The sequence below is a fragment of the Vombatus ursinus genome, unplaced genomic scaffold (assembly GCF_900497805.2).
Source record: "Vombatus ursinus unplaced genomic scaffold, bare-nosed wombat genome assembly UNPS02000582.1, whole genome shotgun sequence".
NCBI classification, from domain to species: Eukaryota; Metazoa; Chordata; class Mammalia; order Diprotodontia; family Vombatidae; genus Vombatus; species Vombatus ursinus.
Genome location: NW_020940360.1, coordinates 34,590,540 through 34,606,524, shown reverse-complemented (window position 1 = coordinate 34,606,524; position 15,985 = coordinate 34,590,540). Strand labels below are relative to the sequence as shown.

Genomic DNA, 15,985 nt, shown 5'->3' with positions numbered 1-15,985 from the left:
CTTAACCTCCAGACTCACATCTCTAAATGCCTATCAGACATCTTGAACTGGATGTTCTGAAGACATCTTCAACTTAACCTGTCCAAAACTGAACTCATTACCTTTCCCCCAAAATCCTCCCCTCTTCTAAACTTCCTGTTATTGTCAAGGACAGGACCATTCTCCCAGTACCCCAAACTAACAATGTAGGTGTCATGCTCAACTCCTCACTCTCTGTCATCCACCATATTCAATCTGCTGCCAAGGCTTGTCAATTTTACTTTCATAACATCTCTTACATATGACCCCTTCTCTCCTCTGACATGGCTAAACCCCCATCCCTAGACTATCCCAGTAACCTTAATATCTTGAAGTCTTACTAACCTTAATAGCTTAATAAGGCTCATCTCCTTGCCAGAGTCTCTCCCCATTCCAGTCCATTCTCCACTCAGCCACAAAAATTGATCTTCCTAAAAGTATAAGTCTAAACCAGGCATGGGGAACCTGCCCAGGAGTGGAGCCACATGTGGCCCTCTAGGTCCTCAAGTGTGGCCCTTGGACTGAATCCAAACTTCCCAGAACAAAACCCCCTTAATAAAATGACTTGTTCTGTAAAACTTGGACTCAGTCAAAAGTCCTCACCCGAGGACCTCGAAGGCCACATGTGGCCTCAAGGCCATAGGTTCCCCACCGCTGGACTAAACCATGCCACCACCACCACCACCACCACTTGGTAAACTCCAGTGACTCCCTATTATCTATGTCACGTATATCAAATATAAAATTATCTGGCATTCAAAGACCTCCATAACCTGACCCTTTCCCACCTTTCTGCTCTGCTTACCCCTTGTACCTTGCAGTCCAGTGACACTGGGCTCCTGGCTGTTCCATGAACAAGACACTCCATTCCTTGGCTCTGGACATTTTCTCTGGCTGTCCCCCATCCCTGGATTGCTCTCCCTCCGCACCTCTACCTCCTGGCTTCCCTGGCCTTCCTTCTCTCTGTTGATTGTTCCCAATCTATCCTGTCTGGAGTTGTTTGCATTGTCTCTGTCATCGCTCTAAGTGCTCCTTGAGAGAAGGGACTGTCTTTTGCCTTTCTTTGCATCTCCAGCACTTAGCACTGTGCCTGGCACATAATCCATACTTAATAAATGTTAAAGGACTTCATGATCTAGCTCCTCCATCCAGCCTGCTTTTCCAGGCTTATGGTATATCACTGCTACCTTCCAGACAAACTGGTTTTGCTCTTTCACCATTCATGGCATTCTGACTTCCATCTTGGATCTAGACAGTCTGCCCTCCTCTCCTGGAGGACATCCCTCCTTAACCTCTACCTGGTAGAATCCTTAGCTTCCTTCAAGATTCAGCTGTGATGTCATCTCCTGCACTGGGCCTGTTTTGATCCTTCCACTCCACTAAATTACTTTGTATTTATGTCTCTATGTTCTTGTTGCTCCCCTATCCCCTAGTAGAATATAAGTTCTTTGAATATAGGGACAATTTCCTTTTTGTCTTTGTTCTAGTACCTAGCATGGTGCCTGGAACATAGTAGGTACTTAAATTCCTGTTGAATGAGTGGAAGACTAATTATCAAGAGTTACTCACAAGTGAAACCCTGGACACATGCTTATTTATGCTTTGACATAGGGCAGAGTGGCCGTTTCTGAAAGTTTTCCCTAGTGGAAAACTGATAAGGAGGTGTGTTTGGTTGGTTGGTTGGTTGGTTGGTTGGTTGGTTTTTTGGGGGATGACATACTGAACTGGTGCTTCATAATAGTAGTAGTAGTCAAGTACATTTTACTTATCAGTTGTGCATCACTTTACATACATTATCTCATTTAATCTTCACAGCCCCTCTTTGAGGTAGGTAATGATCGTGTTACTATTCCCGTTTAATTAATCTGAAGACTGAGGCTCAGGCAAGTTACATGATTTATCCAAGGTCATACAGCCAATCCATGACAAGTCATCCAGCTCTTCTGACTCTTTTCACAACTTACTCTGCTGCCTTACATCAGACAAAGTTAAGTCTTAGAGTGTTTGACTTACAGCATTTGGATGCAGCACTCTGTTTTAAAATTTCATTTGGACGAGTGTTATCAACATATGGTGTAAAAGAAAATAAGTGATTAACTACTATGTCAGTGAAGCATGCTGCCCATAAAAATACCAGGCTGCTGAATGCAAAATGCCAGATATTTAAATGCCCTCCACCTGTATTACATTCATCCTCAAGAATGGGACATTTCAAGTTACAGAGAGGTGGTGTAATGTTGGAGATGATGTAATTACTGTGATTGGGGCTTATTGTGCCTTTGGGGTGGGAGGATGTGGGCTTCCAGCAACCTTAAGGTCATTAGTCCTTTGGACCATTTGCAAATGCTGTCTTCTTTACCTGAAAAGAAGGTAAGAGGAGTATTGAATACATAATCTATTTTCACCCCCTTAGATGTATATAAGTGTGGCGCTTACTGGGTATCTTCAAAACTGATTTTTATTATGCATATGTTTCCTAACAGTTGCAAGAAGCAATCCTGGCTGGCAAAGGTGTGACTTCAGCTATTGACCTATGTCGTTACCATGGAAACAAGGCCCTGGAAGCCCTGGAGTGCTTTCCTCCCTCTGAGGCCAGATCTGCTTTAGAAAACATTGTGTATGCTGTCACCAGGTTTCCTTGACACAGAATTTAAAAAGAGACTATTGTTCGTTGGCTGAAAATAACAGGGAAGATGTGGGGAGAGGTCTCCACTGTGAACCATCTAAATGTGTCAGTGGTTTAATTTTTTTTTTCATTTACCACATAACTGAATGAGATTCGCCTTCTTTTTGGAGCTGCTGCAAACAAAATTAGGAGAAGAAGAAGAAAAAAAAAAGGTCAAACAGTTTTCACTTGGCATGCCAGAAGCACACTTGAGGCAGCTCTAGCAGAAATAATTAATGAGCTTCGCTCCTGTGACCTCAGCAAATGGACAGGAAATAAGTCCGTATTGATTGGACTGAGCTAGGGATGGCGCCAGGGTGATGGCCTGTGGTTTCCCTACGCTAAAAAGGACGGAGGGGGGCAGGCAGGCAGCTGCAGGTGTCGTGAGCAACCCTTTCTGAGCAGGCCAGACTAGAAGAGTGTGAAGTCAAGAATTAATCTACCAATTTGTCGTTGTGAAGGGAAGTCCAGTGAATTAGGAAGGAATACCCTTTCTCTGTCTCTCTGCAATTATGTCTCCTCTCAGTTTTATGTATTCAAATATGAAAATACTTTGTGCCTCATGTTTTTAATATTTGCTTAATGTACTGAGAAAATGTGTCAAGTGTCGTAGGTAGGAAATTTTTAAGGGCTATCTGGTATTCACTTGGTTCTTACAGAAGAAGGAATTGCCTCTTTTCTCTCTCTATCCTGAAGATTAAATTTTTAACCACCATTTCAGGGAACCAGACTTTTTCTCCTTGATCAAAGTCATCTTCGCTAACAATGATACATTCTTTTTTCCGTGATTAATAACAGAATTGTCTTTCAAATGAAATGTATAAATTTGTAATACTTAGGATTGAGGAATACTCTTTTATTGGTACAAATTTTCCGTGGTTTAATCGTAGTACCAGGTAATTTGTTGGGGGGATTTTGTTTAACCTCACAGTGTTGAATTTGAAAGTCTTGAACCACAGACATCCAATTACAGAAAGAATATAAGGTATATCACAACCCAGCAACTTGACACTGTCTCTGTTTTGTTCATAGGAGATGGTTTTTGTGGTTTGCATGCATGCAATATGAGAACAGCGTTGACAAGAAGGCTGAGTTTACATAAATGATCTAGATTGAGACTCAGCTACCTTTCTTCCTTATGTAGTGTAATTACAGCCCAATCTGGAAACAGCTAACACAGCAAACAGATTTCATTATATCCTTCACTCAGACTCTGAGTGGAGTTATTTCTGTTAAATTCTTCACCCCCCCAAAAAAGTCATAGAGCTCCTTTATCAGGGACCAAACGGGTAGCATACATCTGAATAAAAGATATAAAACTATATGTGTTAAATCATTGTGTTGTTAAAAAATATTTAAAATGTACTTGAAACATTATTGTAATTGTTTAGTTTTATGCACGTATGGTTTGAATTGTTATAGAGATGTCGATTAGTAGACCATTTTATTTTTCTGTTTAAATTACTTTTCTCACTGTTGTTGGCTTAATTAGTAACTGTAGTTAAGATGTGTTCCATCAGGCTTTTTCTTTAATCATTAACTTCTGGAAAAGCTATCCTAATGCTTTGTCTTCCTCAGATGGGGCCTAAATGTCCTTTAACTCCTATTAAGAAAATGAATAGTGATGTTTACATTTTGTAGAGTAAAAATTTCCTGTCTCCTAAACAAAAAAATAAAACAAGAAATTTGAAAAGGAGATCCCTGGTCACCCAGGTGTGGATACCATGTTGAATTTGGAGTCAGAAGATCTAGATTCAAATTCTGCTATTCATTATTATCTGTATAACTATTGAACAAGTCATTTAATCCCTTTGGGCCTCAGTTTCCTCATCTGTAAAAATGAAGAAAATGAAAGGTTCCTTCTTGCTTTAAATCCCTGATCCTACATTTTTTTTTAGCAATTCCTCTATCTCTTCTTCCAGAGCCACAGGCTTTTCTGCCACTCACTCATACCCTTTGCCTTACCTATTCCAAACATCATAGGAGAGAGGATTCTCCTTCAAGTCTGAGTGCCCCTGAGACAGGATTGGGAGAATACTTTGAAAACAGAGGGTCTGAAGGGAGCTACACAGTCAGAAGTAGTATGGTCAGAAAGGATGAGAGAACAAGTTGTAGGCCAAGAGTCAGAGGAAATATAGATTTGTTGGCATAGATCCCTTTAAGGTACGCTAATGCTTGGCTGCACGGGTCAAGAAATACCATGGGCACATCTCTGTGCTGAGCACAATCCTAGATTCCCTTTTTTTAGCATCTCCTTTTTTGTGCCCCATTCTTATTCTGCAGGCCTTCCTGTTTCCCTTTCTGAGTCCTCTCCCCAGCTCCCTTTCTGTGCCTGCTTCCTAGCTGTCTTTCTGTTCCCGCCTCCTACATCCTGCTACCTTTTTTCCTTTGCCTTCCAACCCTCAGGCCCAAGGTGCCCTCATCCTACCTTCCTATTTGCCTGGCACTTCTCAAACTACAGACTCCTATATAATCATGGCCTGGCTTTCCATGTTCCTGTGGTCCAGAAGTATATTTCTCTCCTGCCTTTGCCCAAACCTTAAGCTTCACCATCTTAGCTTGGTACTAGGGAAGCAAGTTGTTCAGAACTAATTTATGCTAAGGCATGAATGAGAGATGGCTACTAGTCCACCTTGGGGAATGATTTGTTGGCCCAAATGAATATCTGGTGGATTTTCAGACTAAAATGTGGAGAACTCTTAAATGAGACCATTTAATTTACCCTCCTGTTCTAACTCCTAGAGCTATGGTAAGAAAAGAAGCTTGTGGCCCCTAAAAATGACAAATCTTCTAAGAAAGGAGTTGGTCTCTTCTCTCTTTTTGAGTCTCACCAGCTTTCTGTCTGTATCTGAAGTCTAAGCTGATCTTTACCCTTCAATGAAGTTTGCCAGTTATATATATATATATATATATATATATATATATATATATATATATATGTATGTATGTATATATATGTATATATGTATGTATGTGTATATGTATATATGTGTATGTACACATGTATACATATATGTGTGTGTGTATATACACACACACACACACACACACAGAAAGGGGTGTCCCAGAATCACAAAATTTGGGAGTTGAGACTACAGAAACCATCTAGTCCAACCCATACACAAAAGTATGTCTATAATATACTTGGCAGGTGTATTATACCCTTCAATCCTCTTCTTGAAGACCTCCAAAGTGGGGGGGGGGGGTAATCCATCATTTCTTGAGAGAGCTTATTCCACTTTTAGACAGTTCAGTTTGTTAGGAGGTTTTTCCTAATAGCAAGTCTAAATTGGCCCATTTGCAATTTCCACCCATTGCTACTGGTTCTGTTCTCTGAGACCAAAAAGAATAAACCTTATCACTCCTTCACATTATAGCCCTTCAGGTATTTAGAGACATCTATCTTGTACCTTCTGAGTCTTCTCTAAACATGCCCATTTTTTTCACCTAATCCTTATATGTCATAGACTCAAGACCCTTCATTAATCTGGTTGCCCTCCTCTGGACATTTTTATGTTGTTGTTCATCAATGTCCTTCTTAAACAGTGATAACATAACTATAAACAAAACACTGCAGATGAAATCTAAAGCAATACAGTGGGACTATATTACCTCCCTACTCCTGGAAGGTGAAGCACCTAGGTGGTACAGTAGATTGGAATCAGGAAGATTTATCTTCCCAAGTTCAAATTGAGCCTCAAACACTTGCTAGGTGTGACCCTGGGCAAGTCACTCAACCCTGTTTGCCTCAGTTCCTCATCTGTAAAATGAGCTGAAGAAGGAAATGGCAAACCACTCCAATATCTCTGCCCAGAAAACCCCCAAATTGGGTCACAGAGATTCAGACACAACTTAAAAATGGCTGAATGACAACAAATTCCTGGAAGATAAACCTCTCTTAATGCAGCCCAAAATCACATTAACTTTTTTGGGTGCTCCATAACACAGCTGACTCATTGAGTTTGCAGTCTACTTCCAAACCTCCCAGGTCTTTTTCAGAACATCTTCTGGTCTATCCATGCCTTCTTCCAACTTGTACTTGTAAAGTTGATTTTTTTTTGTACCCAAATGCAAGATTTTACATTTGTCCTAATTGAATTTCATCTTTTATGGTTTTACAGAAAGCTCTCCCTTGATTCTGCCATCCAATATGTTAGTTAACCCTCCTGGTTTTGTGTCTTCTGCAGGTCTGGTGAACATACCATCTATAACTTCATCTAAATATTAAACAGCACAGGACCAAGGATAGATCCCTGGCTTACTTCACTGGAGATCTGCCATATCAATATTGAACTTTTAATAACTGCTTTTTGAGTTTGACCAACCAAGTACTTGCCTTTGCTGTCTTGGCTTTTGGAGGTGGATACAATTGTCACCTGGAAGCTGATGCAACACCCCAGCTATGTACCACCACCTGCTATAAAAGGAAGAGGCCTGGGTCTCCCCTATATACTGAGTCTTTTTAGAGGAGCCTCAGGGCAGGGTCCTAGTTCATCCTGATTTCCCCACCCTATCCCTCAAGTTGACCCTCAAAATTCTTGGTTTGATTGTTTAAAACATAGTGATTAGTAAATGACTTATTAAGAGTCATTTGGGTGAATGGTTTACCATCTGTTCCTAATTATCATACAGCACAAAATTATACATTTCATTAAATATGTGTCTGATTAACTTTGTTGTAAATGTTATTTGATTACAACACTAAACTCTATTAAAGTACATTCAGTCTTCATAGTTTGTTGTTCATGTGCCATAGTCATTCAGTTATCACTTTAAAACAACTAGAAGGAACACAGGGCAGCGAGGTGGCACAATGGATAGAGTGCTGGGCCTGGAGTCAAGAAGACCTGAGTTCAAATCTGGCTTCAGACACTTACTAGCCATGTGACCGTGGGCGAGTCAGTTAACCTGTTTGCCTCAGTTCCCTCATTTGTAAAATGAGCTGGAGAAAGAAATGGCAAATCAGGGGCAGGTGGGTGGTGCAGTGAATAGAGTGCTGGGCCTGGAATCAGGAGGACCTGAGTTCAAATGTGGTCTCAGACCAGACACTTGACACTTACTAGCTGTGTGACCCTGGGCAAATCACTTAACCCCAGTTGCCTTGCCAAAAAAAAAAAATTTTTTTTTTAAAATCTGGCAAATCACTCCAATATCTTTGCCAAGAAAACTCCAAATGAGGTCATGGAGAGTCACACATGAATAAAACCCAACTAAACAACAACCAAGAGGGAACCAAGCTGTGTGTTTACTGATTCAGTCTAAATTCTTAAGTGTTTAGGATTTTGGCTTCTTTGGCATATAGCTCTTTCTAAGGTCCAAAGGCGTTTGAGAGATGATGTGGAATAAAGGATAGAGCGTTGTACTTGGAGCCAGTAAATCTTGAGTTTAAATCCTGCCTCTGATATTTACAAACTATGTGACTCTAAGCAAATTCTGTAACCCCTTCGACCCTCAGGTTCCACATCTGTACAATGGGAGGAAATAATACCTGTCCAACCTGACTCATGGGGATGTTGTAATACTTAAGCAATATTTAAGTGTGTAAAATGCTTCTTAAACTTTAAAGCACACTACAGATAACAGTTGTTATTCTGTGCAATCTACATAAGATTCAATCTACGTAAGATAGGTTCAATCTACATAAGAAGACAAAAACTTGTTTCAAAATACACCAAAAAGTTTTCTTTTTTAATCTGTTTCTTCTTTCACAACCGTGACTAATGTGGAAATATTTTTTACATGATAGCACATGAATAAACTGTATCAAACTGCCTACCATTTTCAGAAGAAGGGAGGGGAGGGAGGGTGGGAGAAAAATCTGAAACTCAAAATCTTACAAAAATAAATGCTAAAATTTCTCTTGACATGTAACAGGGGAAAAAATAAAATACCATAATAAAAAAAATGTTACAAAATACAAATAATAGAGTAAAAAAATGCACCAAAAAAGAGGGTTAGGCATATTCTCAGGAAAATCATGTGTAGAACAATGAACTTAAACTCTCCACCCAACCCTCTGGGAGGAAAATGATAGATACACAGTTAGATCCTTTTAAATCTAACAGGTTCTTGATACAAATGGGGTATTTAAGACTTCCTTTTTGACATTCTCTTGGGTTTATAAAACAGTAATGGGTCTAAAAGATCATCATAGAGTTAGAGCAGGAAGAAACCTTACATATCATCTAGTTTAACCCCTCATATTACAATTGAGGAAACTGGGGCTCAGAGTAGTTAAATTGCTTGCTGGAGGTCACTCAAGGTAATAAGTAGGAGAGCCAGGTCTTTTGACTTCGAATCCAGCCTTCAATCCATGCCACCACCTTCCCTTGTAGTAATTTCCCCTATAGTTCCACCAATGTGAAGAATCTCACTTTTCAAACATCTTCGCTAGAATTTTTAGTCCAAGGCTACTTTTCTGTGTCCTCTTCCTATGCCCACCTCCATCTTAATTTATCCTCCCACTTTCAAGGCCTGCTGTTATCCTCACCTTCATGCCCAGTGACGGCTCTTTCTCACCTACCTTTATGACCTATAATTAGTGTCTCTGGTGAAAGAATGACACACCCTCTGGTAACTGAGCAAAAAGTCTTTAATGAACACTTTTTTAAAAATCTAATTACTATGATTGAAGAGCTGTTCGGGCAAATCAATCTTATTTTTCTTAAGGATAAAGCTTTCAGCCTAAGAACACTACTACCCACCATTTCTCCTATTATATTGTCAATGCTTCCTTTTCCAAAACACCCTAATAGAATACTTATTTGTTTTGTTCTTGGTTTTCTCACCCAAGATTCAGGCAGAATTGAGGCGGTCTGACATAGTGGAAAGGTGAAAGCTAGGTGGCATGGTGGATAGAGCACTGGGCTTGGAATTAAGAATACCCTTGCTGTTCATCCTTCAGTCTTGAAGAGGACCAATGACATCAGAAGGATGATGTCTTGACTTGCAAGTGAATTGAATTTAAGTGAGTTCAAATCCAGCCTCAGACACTTACTAGCTGTGTGACCCTGGGCAAGTCACTTAACCTTGTTTACCTTAGCTTCCTCCTCTGTAAAATGAACTGGAGAAGGAAATGGCAAACCGCTCCGGTATCTTTGCCAAGAAAACCCCAAATGGGGTCACAAAGAATCAGAAACAACTGAAACAACTCAACAACAATAAGGATGTTTGTACCATCACTTTTTTCCAGAGTCTATATCTATGAGGGTTGGCTGGGGACACAGAGATGAAAATTGACTGTGTTACACAATTACTACACGTCTCAGGTTGTACTCAAAGCCAGTACTTGCTCACCCTTCAGTCAGGTCTATAACCACTACACCACACTGTCTCTCAGGAGGTCACTCTTTTATTAGGGTATTAGTTGTCTTCTTACAGGTCTATTCACGAGGGGTTGGCTCCAAATGTCGCCAATGCCTTACACTCGGGGTGGAAGTAGGAAACTAGAGAGGCAGAACGCTAGACCTGGAGTCAAAAGACCTGAGTCACAGCCCTTCCACTTGCTTCAGCTTCAACGTGATCTGGAAGGAACACTGTGCTAGCCACTAGAAGAAATACAAATAATGATCACAGTAACAGCTAACATTTATGTAGCACCTACTATGTGCCAGACACTGTGCTAATCGCTTCACAAATATCTCATTTGATCTTCACAACAACCCTGAAAGGTATATTATTATCCTCAATTTACAGATAAAGAAATTGAGGCAGACAGAGGTTAAGTTACTTGTCCAGGGTCACATAGATAGTGTCAAGGTCTGGATTTGAACTCAGGGCTTCCTGACTTCAGCACTGCACCACCTCAGAACTCATAATGTAGTGGGTTATAACAGACACAGTTATAATACAAAATGATATGGAAGTGCATAGGAGATGTGCAAATAGTACTATGTGGTATAGTACCATGCAAAGTCCAAGGTAGAGAAGGTTTGTTACTGACTTGACATGAGAAACATGGAATTCATGGAGGAGATAGCGTTTGAACTGCCCCTTAAGTGGTGGGGAGGGTTTCGACAGGAAGAATAAGGGGGAGAATATGAGAATATTCTAGGCACAGAATGAGTCAGGACAGCATGAGACTTATGCTAGGGATGATGAGTAGTCCAGCAGCATACGTGGAAGGAGGCAAATATAAGAGAGAGAAAAAGGTAGGGTAATGTTAAATTGGAGAGGGCCTCAAATGCCAGGCTGAGATGCTCGGACTTTGTTCAGTAACTAATAGAGAGCCGATGAAATGTTTTGAACAGAGGAGAATCATGATCAGATTTATACATAAAGAAGATTTATTTGGCAGGAATATTAGGGGTGGATTGATTGGTGGGACTAGTGAATACAGGCGGGACTTTTTAGGAAGGTACTATGCCGTCCAAACTGGTAACAATTTGGGATTACAATTAGGGACACGCTGTTCGAGACAACAAAGAAATGAGGGCTACAAAAGCCAGACTCAGCAGCTGCATGCCACAATGAAGAGTCTCAAACGCACAGGGACAACAGGCAAAAAAGAGAGACTGAGAGGAGGCAGAGCTAAGGGAGAGATCTGGGTGGGCCCTCGTCCCTGCAGGCTGCTTGGACCGAGACTGGTGGTCTGCTCTTTCCCTCACTTCTGTTCTCCATGCCTGCCCAGTACCAGACATTGTAAAATACTCTCATGGCTTCCTACTTAGACATCTCCAATCTCTGTTTTTGCCTAAAATAGAGGCCAAGGGTTAGCTAGAAATAAAAAATTTAAATTAGGGTAGAGAGGCAGAGCTAATCATTTTAACTGGACATGGCTGAGTAAATCCCCTGAGAGAAAGAAGGTAGAAAGCAGAGGGATCACACATTAAATCATCCACCAGTGACAGAAAGAAAGGCCTGGGAAGGATTCAGCTCTGCCCTCTATCTAGAAGGGTTATTTAGTCGATTAGTCATGTCCAACTCTTGGTGACCTTATTTGGGGTTTTCTTGGCAAAGACACTGGAGTGGTTTGCCATTTCCTTCTCCAGCTCATTTTACAGATGAGGCAACTGAGACCAAGAGGGTTAAATGACTTGCCCAGGGTCGCACAGCTAGTAAGTGTCTGAGGCCGGATTTGAACTCAGGAAGATGAGTCTTCCTGATTCTACACCCAGCACTCTATCCACTGCGCTGCCTAGCTGCAGGGAGCAAAAAAGATTTGAGTACAGAATGGCCAACTCTACCCCAGTCGGTGTTAAAAGTAGGATACTCTGTGGTGTAATGAGAGGGCATTGGATTTGGAATCAGAAGAACCTGGATTTGAATACCACCGCAGGTAATAGCTGTATGACCCTGGGCAAGTCACTTCTGGGCCTTGGTTTGCTCATCTGTAAAATGAGAGGACTGGATTCAGCAGCCTATTAAGATCCCTTCCAGCTCTGAATATCATGATCCTCTGACTGAACTAGGGTGGTGGTGGTGAGATTATTGAAACGAGGAATTGATCTGAGAGATTTCAGAAGTCAAATCAATAGCATTTGAGAGTCAATTTGACATACCCTCAAAGGGAGGCATAGGGAAAAAGACACGGAAGACAATAGCAACATCCCTAACATGGGTAATTGGGTGGGTGGTGCCACCCACAGAAATGGGGAAGTCAAAAGGCAGAGCAGGTTTGGGGGCAAGGATAAGTTCTACTCTGGACATGTTGAGCTTGAGTTAATTAATAGTGGGGATATCTGGGCAGTTGGGGAGGACAGCTAGGTGGTGCGGTGGATACAGCGTCGGGGCCTAGAGTCGGGAAGACTCATTTTCCTGAGTTCAGATCTAGCCTCAAATACGTGTTAGCTGTGTGACCCTGGGCAAGTCACTTAACCATCTCGGCCTCAGTTTCCTCATCTGTAAAATGAGCTGGAGAAGGAAATGGCAAACCACTCCTGTATCTTTGCCAAGAAAACCCCCAAATGGAGTCACGAAGAGGCAGGCATGACTGAAAAACTGCCGAACAGCAACACCCGGACAGCTTGAGATGTGGGGTTGCAGTTTCAGAGGAAGGTCAGTGCAGAATCAGGTTTGATAATCATCCGCATATGTGGTGGCCATCTGCAGAAAACCACCATTGAGAAAAGCTATTTACATGTAACTTCTTTGTTGTACCAGAAATTGCTTCCCGTCTAATACTGAGAAAGGGTGAATTATTGTGAAGAAGAACGCTGGATGAAAGGACGGCCGACTTACCCACGCCAGTGAAGACAGACTTTGTGGCTGGATTGACGGATGTAAAACTCACCCGTGGAACATCTTCAGAAGTCACAGCTCTTCTCAGCTAGTCAGCTCTTCCTTCTGCAGAAGACTGGAAACCATGGCGGTGGAGAAGGGAGCAACCGGGCCTTTGTGAAGAAGATAACCTCCTTGAGTCTCAGTTGCTTCATCTATAAAAGGGGGAAAATTCTCAACCCTACCCATTTCACAGTTTGAAGGAAAGCACTCTGTATACTTCAGAGCTCCACATAAATTTCAGTGATTATGTCTGAAACCTGGATGTTGTCTTTGTAGAGTCATCTGTGTTTTCTGAAGAGCAGCCCCTCTGCTCTTCAGCCCTCCCCCATTTTTCCTTAATGAGCGATAAGCCGTAAAGCCTGTAGGTAGTAGTAACTCCATCCCATGTCTGGACCACTGGAAAAGCCTCTCTTTGGAGGCTGGGAGACTTTTTCTCAAAATAATTTCTGCTCAGTTTCTCAGGCTCCTTGGGATTTTCTTGATGGCCATGAGGGAGAGAGGAGAGGACATAGAAATTCAGGTGCTATCTATTTTCCTTGAATCCATTTTCATGGAAATCTTAAACTGATTTTTCTGTCTACTTGTTCTGTTCACATATAAGATCTGATAACATGCATCTCACCAACTCTTCTACTGGTGAAGTTGTATAGATGTATAAGTTCTCCACTTGCAAGTATTTAAAAAAAAAAAAAACTTTTTTAAAAACCTTTTTGTTTTGTTTTTTTTAAAAAGCTTGAATTCTTAACGAGGCAAAAATATTTCTTTCTCAAGATGGTCTCCTCTACCATTTTGGTCCAGTACCTGGCACATAGTAGGTGCTTAATAAATGCTTGTTAGTTACTATATGGTGTTGATAATTTTATAATTCCACTATACTTTTAACTTTTTTTTAAACACACCTTTAGTCCAAGAGTTCCAACGCTATCTCCTTAACAGTCAATTAAATCAGTTAAAGCAGTAGTCCTCAAGCTCCTCTCATTAGATCATCTATCTTACTTGGTGATAGGACTTTGAAGTTTCCCTTTCTAGAAATCTTCTTTCTGAAAAATGATTTTTCTAGAATGGACTCATGAACTTCTCCGGCAGCCTCGAAGGTCTTCTTGGAGAATATTCCCTGTGAATCCTATTTTCCTTGTCTAAATACTCACCCTTTTAACATTTTTACTAATTTCTTATTTTTGCCTACAAGCATTGGTAAGTGGAGTTTTCTCATCCAGGAGTTCCTGATATCAGTGAAATCACAGACCCGGTCCCTATCCTGATCCTCCTTTACCATGCCTTGCTTAGGCCATTTTGTTGATGTCTTAGAATGGGCACCATATTCTCCAGTGCTCTTCTTAGTTTTGAATTATGAAAGCTAACCCTTCTGGGGTTTGATCAATGTAGAATGTAAATAATTACCCCACTCTTCTTACCTGGTCATTTGCAACTTTATGCATCTCACCTTTTGAAAAAAATGCTTCAATGGCAGGTGTGTCCTTATCTCCCAAATCTCTAGATCTTTTTTGGCTGTACTTAATTATTCCTCAGTTTGCAAAGTAAGTAGGTTGAACCAGAAGGCTGACATAGCCTTTGAAAACCCATAGTAATCTCCATGCCACTATGAGGCACTAAATTATTTCTTATTAAAAGTAATTATTAAAATTATAAATTATTAATTATTTAATATGAATTTGATATTAAATTTATAATTTTTTTAAAGTATAGGATTGCAGAACTTCACTTAGTTGGCCTTAAGCTGGTTAGATGGCTTAGTGGATACAGTGCTGGGCCTAGAGTCAGGAAGGCCTGAGTTCAAATCAAACCTCAGATACTGACTAGCTATGTGACCCTAGTCAAGTCACTTAATCTCTGAGTGCTGTAATCCACTGGAGAAGGAAATGGCAAATCACTCCAGAATCTTTCCCAAAAAAATCCCATATGGGGTCACAAAGAGTCAACACTACTGGATAACAACAAATCATTTAACTTATTACATCCTTTAACTTGTTATGTACCTTGATAGCAGTGATATGGTTTAATTCACATCTTACTAGTTTATTGCTGATCATATGGCATATAATCAAAAGTCTTAAAAAAACAAAAATTATTTTAAAAATCATTTTCTCTCTATAATCTTTGAAAGAATATTTGTAAAGCACTTAGAACAGTGCCTGACACATAGCAGGGTGCTTAATATTTGTTACCTCCTCTCCCTCTATCTTCTAGATGTATGACTTCCCCCTTCAAAATTATTTCATTTTCTATCTGACCCCTAAAAATTTCAATGTGAGAACAGTACAAAAATACATTGTACTATATATAGACCAGTGAAGTGATAGGATTAATGACATCATTCAACTGTAACTCTGGAGGGCAGTTAAGTTTTTATGTATGTACCTTTATCTCTAACCTCTTCCAAATACCTTTAAAAAAAAAAAAGCTCATCTCAATCTCTGTAACACCTGAGTCTTCTACTAGAAAATATTTTAAAATGCTTTTTTCCCCCTTTAATTTGATATTTCTAAACCTAGGTTCCTTGCAAAAGCACTTTTCATTGTATGTTTAAATCATTTTGTAATGGTTTAAGTCTATTGTAATAACAGCAACAGACATTTATACAACATAATAAAGTTTGTGAAGCATTTTACATGTGTTTTCCCATTGGAGCCTTACCTATATGGTAGGTGATACAGGTATTATTAACCCTATTTTACAGATGAGAAGACTGAGGCTGAAAAAGACTAAATGACATAGGCTATTCAATGTCTAAGGCAGGAATGAAACCCAGGTTTTTCATCCTATCCCCTTAGACTGCCCTACCTTTCTTGGGACTCACATTAGTCATCAATTCTGATACTTTTGTCTTAAATCTTGGTTGGTACTTTGTTGTTGTTGTTGTTGTTGTTTGTGGGCATAGGAAGGAAAGAAAGGATAGAGTAGGGAATGTAAGAAAAAGAGAAAGTTACCTTTTTATTTTAACATTGAGGATCTATGTTTCATATTCCCAAGTATTGCCATTTTATAATCAAAAGCAGAGAAGATGAATTACCTTAATTTTTATCTATTTGTTGCCAAGCTATCAATCACCTTGCTATCTAG

The 15,985-nt window shown here is 40.2% G+C and overlaps 1 protein-coding gene across 1 annotated transcript in view; it reads left to right on the top strand.

Moving 5' to 3' along the window:
* The window catches only part of PDSS2 (decaprenyl diphosphate synthase subunit 2), a 277,537-nt gene extending 273,532 nt beyond the window's left edge, over positions 1-4,005 (top strand). Inside the window, exon 7 of the mRNA XM_027856905.1 lies at positions 2,502-4,005. Coding sequence (XP_027712706.1) covers positions 2,502-2,660 — 159 coding nt within the window. The 3' untranslated portion in view covers positions 2,661-4,005. The remainder of the gene's footprint in view (positions 1-2,501) is intronic.
* Positions 4,006-15,985: the final 11,980 nt, after the last annotated feature.